The sequence below is a fragment of the Anguilla anguilla genome, chromosome 4, assembly GCF_013347855.1.
Source record: "Anguilla anguilla isolate fAngAng1 chromosome 4, fAngAng1.pri, whole genome shotgun sequence".
In the NCBI taxonomy this organism is placed as follows: domain Eukaryota; kingdom Metazoa; phylum Chordata; class Actinopteri; order Anguilliformes; family Anguillidae; genus Anguilla; species Anguilla anguilla.
In genome coordinates, this window is record NC_049204.1 from 59,147,985 (window position 1) to 59,166,557 (window position 18,573).

The 18,573-nt window shown below is 42.1% G+C and overlaps 2 protein-coding genes across 8 annotated transcripts; both read right to left on the reverse strand.

Annotated features, from left to right (window-relative positions):
- Nucleotides 1–872: 872 nt before the first annotated feature.
- On the reverse strand, nucleotides 873–10,673 carry LOC118225676 (flavin-containing monooxygenase 5-like). Of its 2 annotated transcripts, XM_035414485.1 has the most exons (9): nucleotides 10,505–10,673; nucleotides 8,233–8,421; nucleotides 7,469–7,657; nucleotides 7,087–7,252; nucleotides 5,545–5,687; nucleotides 4,883–5,079; nucleotides 4,222–4,577; nucleotides 3,528–3,600; nucleotides 873–3,112 (listed from the first exon to the last, which is right to left on the reverse strand). In XM_035414485.1, exons 2-9 carry the CDS (start codon nucleotides 8,362–8,364, stop codon nucleotides 2,695–2,697), a joined length of 1,674 nt encoding a protein of 557 aa, XP_035270376.1. In that variant the 5' UTR covers nucleotides 8,365–8,421; nucleotides 10,505–10,673; the 3' UTR covers nucleotides 873–2,694. The 2 variants fall into 2 exon arrangements, with proteins under 2 accessions (XP_035270376.1, XP_035270377.1); XM_035414486.1 differs by lacking the exons at nucleotides 873–3,112; nucleotides 3,528–3,600 and adding an exon at nucleotides 3,634–4,080 and having other exon boundaries at nucleotides 4,203–4,577; nucleotides 10,505–10,669.
- A 140-nt stretch (nucleotides 10,674–10,813) lies between these two features.
- LOC118225674 (flavin-containing monooxygenase 5-like) lies at nucleotides 10,814–18,454 on the reverse strand. Of its 6 annotated transcripts, none has more exons than XM_035414473.1 (10): nucleotides 18,348–18,454; nucleotides 17,611–17,682; nucleotides 16,530–16,666; nucleotides 15,601–15,789; nucleotides 14,609–14,774; nucleotides 13,308–13,450; nucleotides 12,277–12,473; nucleotides 11,797–12,152; nucleotides 11,452–11,524; nucleotides 10,814–11,372 (listed from the first exon to the last, which is right to left on the reverse strand). In XM_035414473.1, the coding sequence occupies exons 3-10, from the start codon at nucleotides 16,659–16,661 to the stop codon at nucleotides 10,931–10,933; spliced, it is 1,698 nt and encodes a 565-aa protein (XP_035270364.1). In that variant the 5' UTR covers nucleotides 16,662–16,666; nucleotides 17,611–17,682; nucleotides 18,348–18,454; the 3' UTR covers nucleotides 10,814–10,930. The 6 variants fall into 6 exon arrangements, with proteins under 6 accessions (XP_035270364.1, XP_035270366.1, XP_035270367.1 ...); XM_035414475.1 differs by having other exon boundaries at nucleotides 16,530–16,693; XM_035414476.1 differs by lacking the exon at nucleotides 17,611–17,682.
- Between the last annotated feature and the right edge of the window lie 119 nt (nucleotides 18,455–18,573).

Genomic DNA, 18,573 nt, shown 5'->3' on the forward strand with positions numbered 1-18,573 from the left:
CGAAGATCTTGCTGCGTGGGACCGCATGCTTGGGGGCGTTTCAGAAGAAACAGCATCTCAGCGGGCTTTACTAGTGTCAGCAACAATTTATTATCGGACATAAGAATATTTCACCACATCTGTGATTATAATAATTCATTTGACAAGTTTAAAGATGTTCAAACGCTTTATAATGTCAGGCCATTAGAAAGTGGTGCCCAGAACGTAATATAACGGCCAGTGTCACGTACAAAATCAACAGCATTGGCGGGTTGTATTAAAGACTGGTGAAATTAAACATTTTTTTGTGTCATCAGGCTAAGGTAGCGCCAATCTGAAGATACTGTGCCCTCCATAACGTTTGGGACAAAGACATTTTTTCCCCTTGATTTGGCTTTGTACTCCTCAATTTTAAACATGTAATCAAAATTCACATGTGGTTAATGTGCTGACTCAGCTTTTATCAAAGGGTATTTTTTTAGTACATTTTGTTTTCACCATGTACAAATTACAGTACATCTTTGTGAGATGCTGAGAAATAAGAGGAAAAAAACATTAGTTTTTACCAAAATAAACTGTTTGGAACATCACTAAGAAAGAGAGCAGTGGTGAGCTGAGTAATTGCAAAGGGTCTAGAAGGCCAAGGAAGACCTCAGACTAGCTGCAAAAATTATGAGAATGAAGCCACAGTATTGGGCTACACATCCAAGAATTAGTTGTTCTTTTGTCATCTAAAGACAAATTTAACTACGTTGGAATGGAATATTGCCCAGCGGTTTATCTGTGAAGGACCACAAAAAGAAGCTAATTCTGAACGTGTGCATGAGTATGATAATCCAAAATTGGCAGTTGTCAATAATTCAGTACAAACAAGGCACGACTGACAAAAAGTGACCATAAGGCAGTGCCATTTATTAATTGTTTTCACAAAGAAGGACAGATTACTGACATAAATCTTTGATTAGTCACATAGAGTTGGACATGGTTGCAGTTCATTATCTGAGAGAAAATTATGGTAAATAGCAGATTTAGATTTATTTAGAAATGATTTTATACTGTACCTCTGGTTATTTTGCAGCCCTGGAAACAATCAATACTGTCTGTTCAAGAACTGTATGACTGCCTGTACAGTAAAGTGTATGTAGTAGTACAGATACTTTTACTTTGTTGGGTAATTCAATTTATTGCAATTTTACAGCACGTACAACAATTTGATATGGCTCACATGGCGGTTGTCTGGCAGTTGGAGGGTTGCCGGTTTGATCCCCGCCCTGGGCATGTCGAAGTGTCCCTGAGCAAGACACCTAACCCCTAACTGCTCTGGTGAATGAGAGGCATCAATTGTAAAGCGCTTTGGATAAAAGCGCTATATAAATGCAGTTCATTTGCCTTCTCTGGTAACATACATACATATACCCATAGGGTTATTGCAATGACATACATACACCAGTAGATGTCACTGTCGTACAGAAAGATCAAATGCCTCACCATGACTCTGAAGCAACCGATTCATTGGTTGGAAATGTCATTTTCTTTCAGTAATTATGGAAAAAGAACACACTTGGCTGTGTCTTAAGGGGCCGATTTAGCCTTGTTTGATTTTATGATGAATTGCCATTTGCCAATCATTTTGACGCCAATCATTTTGAGAAAATAATAGCATTATTCAATGTTTTTAAAAAAAAATTTTTATAAAGATTAATTCTACTTGAAAAAAGAGATATTATTTTTCCATACGTCCAAGCATAAAATATAGTTAATTGTGTCACATTATACAGCTTTTTATCCCCCATTTTCCTCACGGGTGGACCTGAAAGAAGTACACCCTTGTAGTGCAAAATGCAACTGTAAGACCGGTCTTCCGTCTTCCTAGGCCTGCCAATGCCACACATATCCTCAGTTCACTTCACTGACTACCCGTTATAACTCACATACATTTTAATGTCTTAGTGCTAACCTACAGGGCAGTGAGTTAAACAGCTTCACTAAACCGCCAGTCAATCTTAAAGCACTATACCCAGCTATAGTAGCGTTAGCGTAGCTAGCATCGTACTGTATGCACCCTGGTAAAGAGAAGGGGCCAGCTCCCCCAGCTCGGTAGCAAGAAATTAACACGAGTAATGAGTAGCAAGGGGCAAAAGGGCCTGCAGAAGGAATGTCGGGGCTCACACAGGGAACAAAAGGGACTCACAGTTGGGCACAGCTGTAATCATACCTGTGGCAACTGCTGGCCCTACGTCCCTGCCCAGCTAGATCTCTCCGTTCCGCACAACTGAGATGGCTGGTTTTCTCCTGCTTGCACCGTTACTTCTATATATAACAGGCAACACCAGTACATATGTGTATATATCCAGCTGCATAAATGGATACCATGTTTTTTTTTAAAAATGAAAAAGATCCGTAAGTTGCTCTGGATAAGTGTTGGCGAAATGCCTGTAATTAAATGTAATCCCCATCCCATGACACTCCCTCCTTTTGTGCCAATTAAGTTTATCGCTTTTTTATGTTTCTTTTCTCCAGGCTTCTTAGGGCTACAGTCTGTATGTATTCACAGTTTGTACTTTGGCTCTTGGTTGGGATGGATAACTAGATCTATATTGCAGGCATATCTACATTATGAGTACACTGATCTATATTGCAAGCAAGTGATTCATTTTTTACAGGATAAAATTTATAACACAAGTGCTTTTTTTCTGCCACAATATGCACCTGCAATCAAGGCACTGCAAAGTACATCTTCCAGCTGTCCAAGAGGCTGTTGGCAGAGTCCTGCAGGACGGTGAGGTTGTTCTTTTTAATGTAGAGAACTGCTAGTAGCAGAGTGGCGACAGACACAGGAAGCAACAGGGACAGGGTGGAGGAGCGCGGACACTCTGGCACAGGGCGCGTCTTCATGGGTTTGGCCACCCGCTCCCACTGCGTGAGGATGGCCTGGCGAGCCCCCTCCCACCGTCCCGGGCCACGCAGCCGGAACTGGTACGGGGTGCAGGGACCCAGCAGCACACTCAGACCCACACGAGGGTCTCGCAGCAGCAGGCCCAGGAAGTTGGGCCGCACCCCCACCTCCCGCGCCAGTTCATCCATGTAAGGGACGTAATCCACCTGAATGGTGTGCCTCGGAGAAGTCACATACCTAAAAGCAGAGAATGTCGAAACCATGCTGACAATCAAAACTAAACTCAGAGAATCGCATGTACTGTAAATGAAGAACACACATAAAACAGTGGAGTTTCCAGAATATCTCAGCAATGAAACCCCACTTGTATTAGTATTTCACTGCAAATTTTACCATACCTAAAACATATTTTACTCGATTTAATAAGAAGCGAAGGAAAATCAATGTGCTCATTCTATTATTTGTACACGTTATCCATACTCATTTCTCATGAGCCCCCTGCATGACTAGTTTCTAAAAAAAATTTGATTTGAAGTCATCTCTCATTTCATTCCTTCACCACAACATGAACTCATGAGTGAGACATGATGTATGCAGGTATTCAACTCAGACGGACAGTTCAGACATGTTCTCAGAAAGTACACGATTATACCTCTTGGCCATTGTTTCTGCCTTTTCTTTTATGTCCTTCAACATGGCATCCTTGGGAGGCAACTTATTCAACCCTGGGAACACACCGCACACAGTGTCAACCACGGCCAGGGAGAAACCAATGATATCAGTTTTACCATCTTGCAAACAATGTTTTATCACTAGACTCAGTTACACAAGAACTGGGACAAAAGGCAAATGCACTACTGATCAGAAGGCCAAGCAAGACTTAAAGCATACAATCAAAATGTATTTAAAGTGCAGAACTTGGCGAACACACTAAATAAATATTTCGGGGTGAGGTGACTGATCTTGACAAGAATATTTACATAAGCTCTATCTGTAGTGGCCTGTGCCTTCAGACATAGAGGTTTTAGCTCTGCCCTGCAGAACACTTTATAGAGTTTCATAAATAACGGCATTTAAATATATTTAAATTTGACTATTCTCAGATGATTACCATGATTTGTGAATCTTTACCTGTTGCGGATGACTTAGTAATGCTAAATAGTTCCGTTTCTGCAGCGATGTGAAAAATATAATCTTAACTGATTCTAAATTAATTTTGAGAACAGCACATTTCTGCAAAGTGTGCACATAAATATAAATGATTCAATATAATAAATGTTTTCTGTGGGTGCTGTGTGTTGGGGGGGGGGGGGGGACTGAAACAAGCATGAGAAAGGGAGGCCTACCTTTGAACACACGTGCAGCCCAGCGTGCCTGCATCTCTGCTACGGGCATGATGGCACCCAGGGGCTGGACCAGACCAATAATGGCCAGCGTGGGGCGTTCAAGCTCAGGAGGGAAAACGTACTTGTAAAGTGAGGCCCTGTTTTCGGTAACACCGAGTACAGACGAGGAAAGGAAGGGATAAGAGAAGCTGTAGCCGGTGGCGAAGACCACGAGGTCGATGTCCTCTTCCACCGTGCCGTCCTCGAACACCACACTGGAGCCCTGGAACTGGCACACGTTGGGCTTCACGCACACTGTGCCCGAGAGGATACGGTTGGGCAGCTCATCGTTTACAGTGGGATGCTGGCTGAACAGCCTGGAAAGAGGAGAAGGTGGTGAAAGGAACATTGCCATTGTTACACATCAGCTGTTACTTCAGCTGCTGAGGCTTTCAAGCAAATTTCTTTACAAGTGTATTTATAGTACTGCTCAGGTAGCAGGCTTTACTTTTGATTTGACAGCTACACAAAGTAGCACAACATTTGAAAACTGAATTAGCCATTGTTCATCAGAAGTCTCTCAAAAGTACAAATACTGAAACATCTTGCACAGAGAGTCATTGCATTGTGGCCAGTTTAACTGGGGAAAAATTGTGTAAAATCCATTTTTTTAAAAATGTACCTGTGTTTGGGTTGCAGAGCATAGAGCTTGTGGTTGAAGCGCTGGTTTAGTCTACTCTCTCCGAGTCTGCACAGAAGGCTGAAGGGCAGGATGACCCGCAGTAGATTTAGCACCCTGTTAAAACTAATGTCTAATGGGAAACCGTTGTCTCCCACACGGTTCAAGATCCATGCCCCCCGACGAGTGCTAAGGAACAGCTGGGGGAGAGGAGAGAGAAGCCCGAGGATGGGCAAAAGCCTATTTCAGCTGGGGTGCACAGCTCGTTGCATTTTCCTGCACTCATGTCCCAGCAGCCCCAGCCAGTCTCACCAAGAGCAAGTCAATATCACAAGCTCTACTGGCATAGTACACCTGCTCACAACCTTGTTTCAGATCCTTTAGTAAGACTGGCACTGTGAACTAGTACAAGTCACAAGTAGACTGAAGTCATAAATGTACTTGCTGTTAACCTGCTCAACAAGTCCCTTATCAGGAGTTCACTGTAACTTTTTAATCATAACCGTTTTTTCCATAACCATGTTCAAATTTATGAAAATTCAGAAGCTCACAATGTAAATAACATTCTACAACCAGGACTACCAGTTTATAGCAGAAATTAAAGCTGCCATTACTAAATATGTGATCAGGATCAACCAGTTTAATGAGTAATGTTATAAAGATACCTGCTTAGTCACTCTGCTCAGCTCTACAGCAATGTCCCCACCAGAGTTCCCAATCCCAATCACAACCACCCTCTTCCCTCGCCACTCTTCTGGGGTTTTGTAGTCACGGCTGTGGAAGTACGTCCCCTTAAAAGTCTCGATACCTAATAGATAACGCAATTTTTTTAGAAGAATTATGTCATGTTTGTAGTGATTTGCAATGCCGTGAAAATACAAGTGAAAGCCAAATAAAAATTGTTTGTCTGGATCCATTCCTATTTTGACATCTTTGGTTCGAAATCTATGTTTGTCACCGAGCTAATTATGAAATCCCGTAATTAAACACATCACCAATTTCTCTTTTTATCAACCAAAATGGAAAACTATTTCAGTGCATAAATGGCCCATCTACAGTTAATTAAATATCAATTTCCCAACAAATCCTGGTCAGAGAAAAATGGAATGCACTCATCCATCGTAGAGCAACGTAGCACATGCTATTCCCAGCCACTGTGCAATCAGATGACAGAGGTCATCTTGTGATCACGAGGAAACAACATTTTTATATCATGCTCATTAGATACACAATATGCCCGAATGTATGTGGACACCTGACATCCAACATCTCATCCAAAATTATGGGCATTAATATGGAGTCAGTCCACCCTTTTTTGCAATAACAACCTCCGCTCTTCTGGGAAGGCTTTATACTAGATGTTGGAGCATTGCTGAAGGGATTTGCTTCCATTCAGCCAAACGTGCATTGGTGAGGTCAGCCCCTGATTAGGTGTTGGATGGGGTTGAAGTCGAGGCGCAGTGCAGGTCAGTCAAGTTCTTCCACACTGTTCTCAACAAAATCATTTCTACATGGACCTCACCGTGTGCCCGGGGGACTTGTTATGCTAAAACAGGAAAGGGCCTTCCCCAAACTGTTGGGGAAGCACCGAATCGTCAAGTTTGTCAAATTTGCCTTCACTGGAACTAAGGGGCCCAGCCCAAACCATGAGCAACAGCCCCAGACCAAGGCCAGATTGTGTCCAGATTCTTTCAGTCATACAGTGTTAGTCGTGATCACAAAAAAAAAAAAACTGTTTTGTTATGTCAAAATCACAAGAAACTGTAATCTTGAATAATGGGACAAAGATGAATACATACGACATCACTTCTATGGACTTCTGCATGCCCCTGATTGCAAGCCAAATTGTCAACATTAAAACATTAAAATACATTCCTTCCAATGCGCAATCAAGGTGTGATAACAGTGCTCGCTATGGCAACCCTATAGGGTTGGTTATAGCTCTGACATTAAAATTAGCACTTGATAAAATATAAACCACACTGTATTCCAGAGAGATAAGATAAGAATATTTGGACCAGCTTTTGGAGCTGCAAAATAAAGTACAAAGTTTAACCTGAATTAATGATTCCACAGCTAACTTGCCCCACATGTTATACAACACTACACAATCAAAGGGCAACACCACGTCTCATTTTTTTACTGTGATTTCAGTTTTCAGTCTAGTTTTAACGTAGCAGGACAGAAATAGTAAAGTTGGGTTTTACCAGGAAAGTCTTTCAAGGGCATGTTGGGGTAAACATGGTGTCCTATGCATATCATCACAGCGTCAAAGATGTGCTTCTCTTTACGACCTTCTCGGTTCTCAGTCACAACGTCCCACTGCCCCGACTGAGAGAAGTCAGGCCTCTGATTCACACTGCAGACACTGGTCTGAAACAAACAGAGTAAGGGGGAAGTCAGATCGATTCACAGCCGTCTCGTTACAGCGTGCGTGACCGTTGCGACACTGGGATTCAGTAATACACAGGGTAACTGATGAACTGAGCGGGCTCCAAGTATTACTGTTTAATGGCAACCATGCCAGCTGAAACCTTCCCTCTCTGGATGGAATAAGACTCCCTGCCACAGTTATTTGCAGGGACTCACCTGGAAGCGGACGTGGCGAGTGAGCTGGAAGTGCTCTGCGTACATGCGGAAGTAGTCCATGATCAGGGAGTTGTGCATGTAGTTTGGGAACTCAGCTGGGATGGGAAAATCACTGAAGCACATCATCTCCTTGGAGGTATTGATGATAACAGAGTGGTAGATGCTGGCCCGGTCTGACTCAGGATTCTCCTAAATATGAGAAAAGACGAGAGGAAAAGTCAGGGACGCCAGAATGAAAACTTGCACCTATTTATTTATTTTAAACGTGACAGTTAGTGTTCTGACTGTAGGTCCTCATAAGAACAGGTTCAACAGTTCTGATGAAGAGCTTTCATTCGGGACTTACTACTTCCATAACTTTATGCCGCGTGTAAGTTTATTCTCTCACGAAGAAAGGGAAAGGAGTGAAGTTCCCATCTGCACGTCTCCTACTCTTTTACTCACGAAAGCCCTTAAAAACCAATAGCCATTTATGGTTGTGGACAATGTCATTCACTATGTTGGTGAAATTTCTCTATGTTGAATGTGAAGTAATTCAGCATCAGTTAATTTCTGCACACACTTGTGCATTTTTGCTTTGTGAAATTTAAAATGGAATATAGTGCTACACAAGCACATTCCAAGAGAAGTAAATCTTGCCTCTTCTGAGTAGAAAGTAATGGGACGGCAGCGTTCGCTCTCATTGGTCACGGTTGTCTGAAAAGATTTTATGACACCAGGTTTGAATTTGCACGCGGTTCCTACAGTATATATGCTGATCTCACCTTGTACCTCCACAGTCCCCCGATGTCATCGCTGCTCTCGAAGCAGACAGGCACCAGCCCCTCATCCAGGCAGCACTTGATACAGGCCAGTCCTGAGCTTCCTGCCCCAATCACTGCTACACGGCGGCCCATGGTGCTCCTCGCTGGGACTTCAATCAGAATGCTTCTGTGCAAGCTGCTTCCCTCCAACTGTGAAGAGGACAGGCACGTGTGCGAAAACTGGTAAGAAAACCCTTGTTTTCACTGCCTCCTATTGTGTTAAAAATACAATCAAGTTTATATGCCAAGAATGTTTACCTTCCACCAAGATTACACAAAACAGGATGTACAATACAACAGAAGTGTAAAATTGTATTTTACCTTCCTCATGAGATGCCATTACAATGCTAAAATTCACTTTTATAATTGTGATTATAAAATAGCGATTAACACACATCTTATTCTCAAGGCCTTAATTGGCTTCGGATCGAAAGGAAACAAGAAATACCTGCAGACACAGTAGGCATCAAGGCCTACAGTAAGTAGCCTATTGATGTGTGTGAAAACAGAGTGCAAACTAAATGATTTTCCCGAAATCACACCAATTAGTGATACTCCATGTTCAACAGGGTGTCATTTGCTTAATGTTTGTAGGTGAAAAATAAAGAGAATTTTGAATTAAATTTCTTATGAAAGTCAACTGAAAAGCCGCCTATGCTCGGTGCCTTATCGCACTGCATTAATTTAAAACTGGGGGCTATCTCAGAGAAACAGAGGAACATCGAATTTCTTTTTAGGGTGCATTCTATTCGCTGTTGCCCGCTGCAATAATGGTTGCCTTGCGGAAGGCAACTGTTACAGAGGGAAACAGCTTTTGCAGTGACAGGTGCATTCCAATCACTTATTTTATTTGTCCTTTATTCTCCTTCCAAGTAGCTAGGAGGATCCTGAAGAATTCTTGAGCAAGGAAACAAGAGTACATGCTTTGCAGAAGTATTTTTTTTGAACGTGTGATGTATCCTGATCAACCTGTGGATCCACCTCTCCCCATCTGCCACATCAGTGATTGGCATGGCTTCAAACTGACACTTGAAAGAGCAAGGATGTTCCCACTAAGCACAGCATCTGTATCTACTCAAAAAAATCCTTCAGGTGAGAAAAAATTCCACTATCACTGTGTTTGAGCTTCTGTTAGTTTGTTTCAGTAATATTTGTAGTACTTCTGAAAACAAGCTCCCAAAGGTTACCTTTCAGAAGAGACCAGGATTATGCCTGTGGTCAAGAGGGTTCAAGAATAGTAACCGCTTTATTTTGGGTATGTCATTTTCAAGGTTGTGTTTAAAAAAGGGGGGTGCTACTTAAGGGGTTAAAGAGGAAGGAATCTATTTCAAGGAAAGTCGTTTCTAAGATTACTTTAAAGTAAAAGTAATCTTTTTGTGTTATTGTACGTAGAAATTCTTCTCTACCTGAACTACAGGTGGCCTAATACCGAAGACAAACACTCATCATGATCGTATAGTTACAGCAATTTCCCCTTTCACCACTGACAATTTCACAAATTCAGCACAAAACATGCAGTGTTCAAGCTTAACTAACTGTACATATTGCAACCTGCGATTGTTAGGCTGCTGCACAAAACTTTCAGGTAAAATAATTTTTTTTAAATAGTCCCCTTTAGTATTTTTGTTACCACAGTTTTGCAAAAAATAAAAATTATTTTAAAAAAGAGTCAGCCAATTGTCAGCTGGTGATTGTCAGACCCAGATCTGACTACCTTTCCATATCAGGGTCGCAACTTTCCCTGTGCCATTTTCTTTGATATACTCGCTGCATTGAGTTGAATTGTTTATCGAATACACGAAAACGGATGTAATAAAGATTTAAACAAATAGCTACGGCTTTATTTTTCTATTAAACCGCTAATTCGACAGACTTTGCAAGTCGCAAATCCAACAGCGGCTGTTTTTTGTTTCCAAAAAGACGCGAAATGGTTGCCTTTGCTTTTTTCTGGATTTTGTCCAAACCAGAACTTCCGCCATGGTAAACACTGACCAGCTGAACCAAAACACTTTTCTTCTACTAGCCGCGGAAAGAAACGGGAAAGATCCAGTGATTTATTATCATTTATTAAAAATGCAAACGGTACAATGTATATTGTTAAATGTCCTGCCAGTCGTGTGATATATGCACACGTTCTGACATTGCCGTTTTCTCGTGCATAGATCTGAGCATGTATTTGGTGCGTTATCCCGAATGTACATACACATACGTCTCAGGAAAAGTTACTACTTACTGTCAAGCGCTGTAATATGCAAACCTCGGCCTCTGAAGGCAAGATGATCTAAAAGATCGTTGGGCGGAGTTAAAGTAATATAAGCTCAGACGGCATGGACTTTCAGTACGTAAAATTGTTGCCGCCTATCACGTAAGTCATCAGAGATCCCTCCCGAAAAATGCAGGCTTTTATGCCAAAGTAAATCATCCAAAATTACATAACATATAAATCTACGTTGACAGGCGTTGCTAAATATTTCAAAGAAAAAAAAGATACGCAACTACCCCAGACAGTAAGGAGGAGCCTAGTACAAACTACAAATACATGTCACACAATTTTATTATTTTATTTTAGTCTGCTCTATAACATACAGCTTACATTATTTAAGTTTTCATAGTTTGTATAGTCAATTATAGGACAGTCTTAATCTTTAAATTCCTGTGTTCACTGCAGTTTCAGGCAGGGGCGCATCCTCCACACGATCCCTGGTAGGGAGCAGAGCCTGTTCAGGACGGCTGCAGGATCCGGCAGGATGGCAGGGGTTTTGCGTTGAGAGTAGACGGCAGCGAGCAGCAGGGCAGCGCCCGAGACAGTGAGCAACAGAGGCGCGGCAGAGGCCCGGGCCTCTGGTACAGGGCGTGTTTTAAAGGGCCGGGTCACCCGCTCCCACTGCGTGAGTATGGCCTGGCGAGCCCCCTCCCACCGCCCCGGTCCACGCAGCCGGTACTGGTACGGGGTGTAGGGACCCAGCAGCACACTCAGACCCAGACGAGGGTCTCGCAGCAGCAGGCCCAGGAAGTTGGGCAGCACCCCCACCTGCCGCGCCAGGTCATCCATGTAAGGGATATATTCCACTTGGAGAGGGTTGCGCTTGGAGCAGGCAAACCTGCAGGGAGATGAGACTCAGAACAAGGGTACGGAGGTGGCTCCGGTAACGTGAATGACTCATGCTGCTCAACTTTTACCTCTGATGCATTTCCCTTGTCTCTTTCTCAATGTCCAGAAGCATGCGTTTCTGCGGTGGCAGTTTCTGCAACCCTTGAAATGAAAAACATAATTACATGGAAGCTTGTGGTTGGGCCGCTTAAATGTTTAAAAGAAAAAAAAAAGTGGATTGGTATATCTACAGGTTTCAATAATGGAAAGCAGTGCTTGTGGATGTTTCACTTAAACCAGGTCAGTGTTAATGTATTTTACTGGAGTATATGTTGATTAAATTGCCAGACTACCGCACATGTCCCTGATCTAGCACATTCTTAGAAGCAGCAGGTCTTTAAAGAGCTTTGGATGAGCTCATAAAGGTCCCATACCTTGAAAGACCCTGGTTGCCCATCGTGCCTGCATCTCGGCCAATGGGATAATGGCTCCCAGGCCATGGATAAACCCGATCACCGCCAGAGTAGGGCACTCAAGACTGGGCGGGAAGACATGTTTGTAAAGAGACATACGATAACCAGCCTTGGCCTTTAAAGAGGAGGGCAGGAAGGGGAAGTCGTAATTGTAGCCTGTGGCGAAGACCACCACGTCCACTTTGTCCACCACAGTCCCGTCCTCAAACACCACACTGGAGCCTCGGAACTGCTTCACGTTGGGCTTCACCACCACCCTTCCTGAGATGATGCGACCGGGCAGGTCATCATTCACCACAGGGATCTGTTTAGAAAACCTGCCACAGATCACCAACGATGATTTCATTAGCTTGAAGGAGCAAGGATAAACAAAAAACAATAAGGGTGCATTTTTGAACCTCATTTTGAAGGTTGTTTTTTCTGACAGACTTGGATCCTGACCCATGTGAAGGCAGCAGTCCATACAGGCGGTGGTTGAGGTGTTGGTTGACCGTCTGCGCTGTACATTTGTCTGCCCAAGATGGCAGATATCGCTGCACCAGCATGGACAGACGGGCACCTTGCATAAAATCAGCAGGAAGTCCATCGTCGCCAATGCGACTGACCACCCAGGCACCTCGTCGAGTGCTAAGGTACACCTGCAGGACAACAAAGGAAAACTTGCTTGTCTCAATCTACTTAGTCTCGCATAGCCAGGCCTCCACACTTCGTTTCAGCTCTGTGCCAGCGCTGGAGAAAGGTCTGGCTCAACCCATTATCACTCTGGTATAGGTTTATATGTTTGTATTTCTTTACACCAATCACAATTGTCTTGGGTGGCGCTAAGCCCAGGATGCAGAGACCGTGCCCTTGCAAAAACGGTAACACGCAGGTAGCAGGAGGGGAGGAGAATTCCGACTGAAATAGTCGGCCAATGGCAGGCTTATACCCGCAGTCTATATCCTGTGAGTCAGACTACAATATACTGGTACACTTGCACATCTCAAAGACCTTTCTTATATCATCAAGAATCTCAATTACAAATCTTAAAGTGCTCCTGAGTGGTATATCCAGTGGAGGCTCTCACTCTTAGTAAAGTGATGCACACAAGTGCCCGAAATCCAGACTGTGCCAGTGTTGGGGATTCTGCAGGGCGATGGATAATTGACCATAGTATTGTCCAGGGAAAGATTGAGCTGCAGTTGATGAAGCAGTTTGCTTCATTGTTCAGTGATGACTCTTGCATCTGATTTGATGTCTGTGATCTGCACGTGTCAGCTGTGCCTGTTTCGCAGTTGTTTAGTCAGCTGTTGGACTGAAGAGTGAAAAAAGACGTGGTCTCTGATGCCACAACTTTTGGCGAAAGCATGTGGTAGGACATATGGCTGAATATCAATGGGGTGGCCATACAATGCCAGACATTCAAATTTTTGGGGAAGAGAAGAAGGGGAAAAAAAAGAGAAAAGAGGATATCAATCAATCAAAAACCACACCTGCTCTGCAACCCTGCTGCTGTCTGCGGCGATGTCCCCTCCAGAATTCCCAATCCCGACAACAACAATCCTCTTCCCCTGGAGATCCTCGGCAAACTCATATTCCCAACTGTGGAAATACTTCCCTGCAAATGTACTTATGCCTGAAACAAAGATGAACAGGATAGTTCGATTCGAAAGCCTTGAACATCTGGTAAACATTCAGCAGCTGGAGGCTGGGCTTTGGATCACTGCTGAGGGAATTTGGGTTTATGACTAAGCCCCCCAGTCACCAAAGTACAATTGGCAGTATATCAAATCTGAACTAGCAGAACAGACCAAATAAGGACAACAACACAATCGGCAGAGTTGGGGTGGGGGCGGCCGGGGTGGGGGGGGGGGGGGGTGCAGATCACTCAAGTTTTCAAATGGGGAAGATCAGGGTCATCCAAATAAGTAAACCTTTTTTTTCTGGAAGATCTGATATAGGCAGATCTGTAGCTTATGATAGACTTCTATGTCTGCTCTGCCCCCATTTCATTGTGTGTTTGTGTGCACGCACCTGTGTGTGTGTGTTTGTGTGTGTGCATGTGTGAGCGCACATTATGTTTTCGTATTAAACATCACACTTAAAATATATTAATATATATTATAACTGCAATTCATGTATGACATTTATGGTAGCCTTTTGTTAACTACCTGCTTATTGTAACTCAGGGGGTAGTCGGCTGTAAGAGTATAAACACAGAGGCCATACTCCTGACCAAACTACACTGCTTCACAGAGGTTTACCTGCTTCAGGTAATTCAGTGCTATATAAATAGATAATACACAAAGCACTTGCACAACCCAGGTGCATGTCCTCACTTAACCAGTAGGTGTGGCTCCAGATTGCCCAATTTCCACTCCACAGTGGAAGTCCTGTCACAGTAAAGTAATCTGTTTGAAAGGTACCATTTTGCACTATTAAAGGATACAACTGGCAATTTTCATTTTTCAGTCAACACAAAATAATCCTCATCTAAATGAACATTTCGCTCAGTTTTTAAGTAAATTTCATTATATTTCTGGTAATATTTTCATAATAATGGGTAGAATTTTTTCTGAAAATGTCTTCCTGACATGTATTTAATGACTTCAGCACACAACTGAAAGGAATAGCTTCGTGATTGAATGCTAAATGGGGTAGGAAAATGTATAAAAGTACTTGGACAGTTGGACAGAAACATTTTCGGTTTTGGTATTTTCATAAGATATTTTGACGATACTGAAAAAAATGAAAATAACCGGTGTTTCAAACGGAGTTACAGCAATGCAGATACCTGGGAAGTCCTTCAGTGGAAGGTGGGGCTGTGTGTAATGTCCAGTACAGACCATCACAGCATCAAAGATGTGACTCTCCTTGCCACTCCCTTTTTTCTCAGTCTCCACCACCCACTGGCCTGAACGAGAGAAGTCGGGCCCCTGCTTCACACAGCTCACAGTGGTCTGAAATGCAGGGAGAAGTCCATTTTTAAACTATACCTTGTTGACTCAAAGGGGGCCCTGGCTGACCTGTGACAAGAGTTTCTGTGTGTAGCAGACCTCGAAAAATCTTGATTCCATGGAATGAATGACCAGAATTGAACGTTATTTGAAAATCTGTTTTATTGGCCTGTTAAGAGAGGTGATAGTCGAGTAAACTCCAGAGACGGCTGCTGAGATCTAAATTGAGGAGGCAGAAAACTTCCCCTTAGACTGATTATTGGTCTCAACTTGTTTTCAATCATTTTCCATGGTTAAACATGCAGCGATTAAGTGACAAAATACTCAGATATCCTCAATTAGGTTATGCGAGAAAAAAAACAATTTTCATTTGTTTTCTGTACTCGCACTCAGAGAATATTCATGCCAAAGATCTGCAAATACTTTTTGCAGATCTTTGGCATGAATTTATTTATTTATAATTCTTTTATTATTTATTGCTAATGTGATAGTTAACAGAGTGGTGTATCGTTTATCGTTAAGTGTTCTTAGTGAATAAAACAGATTTTTCTAAATTGAATTTGTTATTTAATCTGCCTTACATGATGTGAAGAAGCTGTGTGTTTAACAATTCAGATTGTTGGCAAACCAGTTAATCAAGGAGAATAAATGAAAACAGGTAAAGACCTGTTTCAGCTCAGCAGCCACCACTGCTAAAAAGAACAATAAAACTGTTTTCAAAATAGTTTGGGAACTCCTACAGTCAGAGTGGGTAACGTGAGCTTGTTTTTCATCGTTATTCTCAGTGTGCTTTGAAATGGTGTCTCTCAACTTACACTAAAGTTCCTACCTGGAACTGGATATGCTGTAGGAGATTGAAATGCTCCACATACAGCTGCAAATACTGCAGAAGCTGGGAGTGGTGCATGTTGTTGGGGAACTCGGCTGGGGGAGGGAAGTCACTGTAGGACAGCATTTCTTTGGAGCTGTTGCAAATGAGTGAACGATAGATGTTGGTTCGTCCCGGCTCTGGTTTCTCCTATGAGGCAAGGGGGAAATTATTGAAAAGAGGAAAATCAGTAAAGGGTAGCCTAATATTTAGAAACCAGTACTGTCTGTAATCCATCCATCCATCCATTATCTATACCCGCTTATCCTGAGCAGGGTCGCGGGGGGGCGCTGGAGCCAATCCCAGCGCGCATTGGGCGAGAGGCAGGAATACACCCTGGACAGGCCGCCAATCTATCAAAGACTTTCTTTAATTATAAATCTAACTCTCCAAAAGATGGAACCATGAAAGAACAGAAGAACATGCCCACGAATGCAGACTGATATATCCGACAGGTTTTTGTATGCATCCTTGACAGATTGGGATACAATGCTGAGATGTAATAAAAATAGATCCTGTTACTGAAAACCATATACAGCAGTTCAAATTTATTTCTGTCATCTCTGGCAGGGATTTAAAACAAGCGACCCTAGTTTATATTATTTTGGTTTTAAATATTTTGTTGCAGAAATTGTACAATAACAGCTGTATTCTCTGTTGACGAACATTTACATTTGATAACTGCCAAAGGAATGATAATTGTTTTAATCATTACATTCAAACACTTACCCAGGACAGTTTACACAGCTCATTTTTGCATGCAATGCATTTATACAGGTGGATACCTTGCTGAAGAAATTCAGGGTATGTACGTTGATCAAAAGAAGTACAATGGCAATGCCCCACCTCAGAACTGAACCTGCAACCTCACACTCAATTAATTATTTCACCTTGTACCTCCACAGTCCCCCGATGTCAGCGCTGCTCTCGAAGCAGACAGGCACCAGCCCCTCATCCAGGCAGCACTTGATACAGGCCAGTCCTGAGCATCCTGCCCCAATCACTGCTACACGGCGGGTCATGGTGTCTGGGAGAATATGAGGGAGATTTCCGACTGTATGAACATTAAAAAGCAAAAGGGCCATGTCTGAAGTTGAAATTCCAAATCGGATCAATAAATTGTAGATTTAATAACTGGCACTGCCTTCCCCAGTTGCTACAAATCATACCTTTGCCTATTATGTTAGATATTATATACTGTATGCACAAAAAATATATATATTTTTAATTGGATCTTGCAGTTAAAACTCGACGTATTTTACAAAAAGGAGCTACAATCTCTTTCAATCTCCATTATCCAATTCTCTCTCGCTCTCCCCCTCCCCCTTCTAACTTACAATAGCTAACTCTAATAGCAAAATCACTACTCTAGACCAGTGGTTCTGAAGTTCGGTCCTGGGGGACCCATGTTTTTCTTGGTTTTGTTCCAACCAAGCTATTGCTCAATTAAGGTTGACGAATGCATGTGTTTTAAGTTCTTCAATACTGTTTTCCTTAAAAATGTTAACACATTGCTTTGTCTTTGAATTCTTAATTATCTACCAAATGGTTTTTTCTACTGGTTACATGTTGATGCTTTCCCCAGTTAGGAGCCTATTGATTCACCTCAGTCTTTAATTTGATTTGTTAATTATTATTTTTTACCTCTCTTTATGTAACCGTTTGCAATATGTGTCTTTCATTATTCAGGGAATGCATATATTCCAAAATGTAGATTAAGAGAGTAAATAATCCCTCAAAGCATGAAAATCTTAATTAAGAAAAAGCAAGTTTGTTAAAATTGTAAGATTGCAACTTTGGTTGGAACGAAAACCAACAGCGTTTCTTGAATTAGAGAACCACTGCTCTTGGCAGTTCACATTGACAGTTAATCCTTGGGCACACTACATGATATTATCCTCAATTTTCTTTCTCTGATCCCCACAGGCACCCAATTTGCAGAAATTTGTAGGCCACATTTGGGCATCTCACCTCGGTTTAACGCCTTTATTCGTGTGTTGCGTCGTTTTCAACGATAATCCAGCACCGTCTCAGATGCAAAAACTTAAAAACATTCAGTATTCCTTAATGAGTTTCACCATTTTCATGGACCGCATAGTCGTCAAAAAGCATCCAACGAAAAACGTTTAAAATTTCCCCCAGTCCCGTGGAAAAAAAAAATCAATCATTCACACATGCTGTGAAATAGACTACAGTGAGCTACTTCCATGTATGTGTGTATATGAAGCCATATATGAAGCAAGACGGAAAATCACGCTGTGACGGGGTGTACTAAGAAGCTTACGGTTCACGGTGCATTGTGTGAAATTAGCAACTATAAGGGTGGTCTGAAATTTTCAAGATAGAAGTATAACGATTAAACCACTATTACATTCAACATAAACAAATTAATTAAGGAAAAATCGAACGACAGTTTCCCTAAAAATATAACTATTAATTTTCTGCTTGGACAATATTAAAACTACTTGCATTTTAAGCATATATATTGTAAAACTATTAATTTTCTGTTAGAACAGCTTTGGCATAAATTGCATGACGTGCAAATAGTGTCTTCCTTTTTTCCAGTTTTTTTCTATATTTTTAAAGGCATGCTATGCAGGATTTTTTTAAATCTTGAAAATAGTCTAAAATAACCATGCTAAGGCATATCTATGATTCACTGGCAATCTCTGTCTTCATGCACTTTCGCCGAATTTGTGCAAGTTTACCTGTATTTGTTATTGTAACATGTGTTTGGGACGCTTCTGGCGCTGATTTCTGTGTCGGGAGGGGTGGGGGTGGCTGCGGACCTAGCAAGTGAATAAGTCCAGACACCGCGAAACAAAACGCAAAGCCGACACGGCTGGTTAACTATGGGACTGATTGATTCCTAAGTGGCGTCAGCTGAAGTTAGCCGAGGGGATTAAAAGCGACGTGTAGTTCGCTTGTTTTCTT

Bases quoted from the DNA above. Each gene is read 5' to 3' on its own strand.
- LOC118225674 (XM_035414476.1), bottom strand. From the start codon at position 16,661: ATGACCCGCCGTGTAGCAGTGATTGGGGCAGGATGCTCAGGACTGGCC. The intron at 14,775-15,600 runs GTAGGAACTTTA...CCTGCATTTCAG, and splicing joins TACAGCATATCCAGTTCCAG to ACCACTGTGAGCTGTGTGAA. The intron at 12,153-12,276 runs GTCAGGATCCAA...GATCTGTGGCAG, and splicing joins GGACTGCTGCCTTCACATGG to GTTTTCTAAACAGATCCCTG.
- LOC118225676 (XM_035414485.1), bottom strand. From the start codon at position 8,364: ATGGGCCGCCGTGTAGCAGTGATTGGGGCAGGAAGCTCAGGACTGGCC. The intron at 4,578-4,882 runs GTACATTTTTAA...TCCTCTTTCCAG, and splicing joins GCTCTGCAACCCAAACACAG to GCTGTTCAGCCAGCATCCCA. The intron at 3,113-3,527 runs GTATAATCGTGT...CTCTGCTTTTAG, and splicing joins GCAGAAACAATGGCCAAGAG to GTATGTGACTTCTCCGAGGC.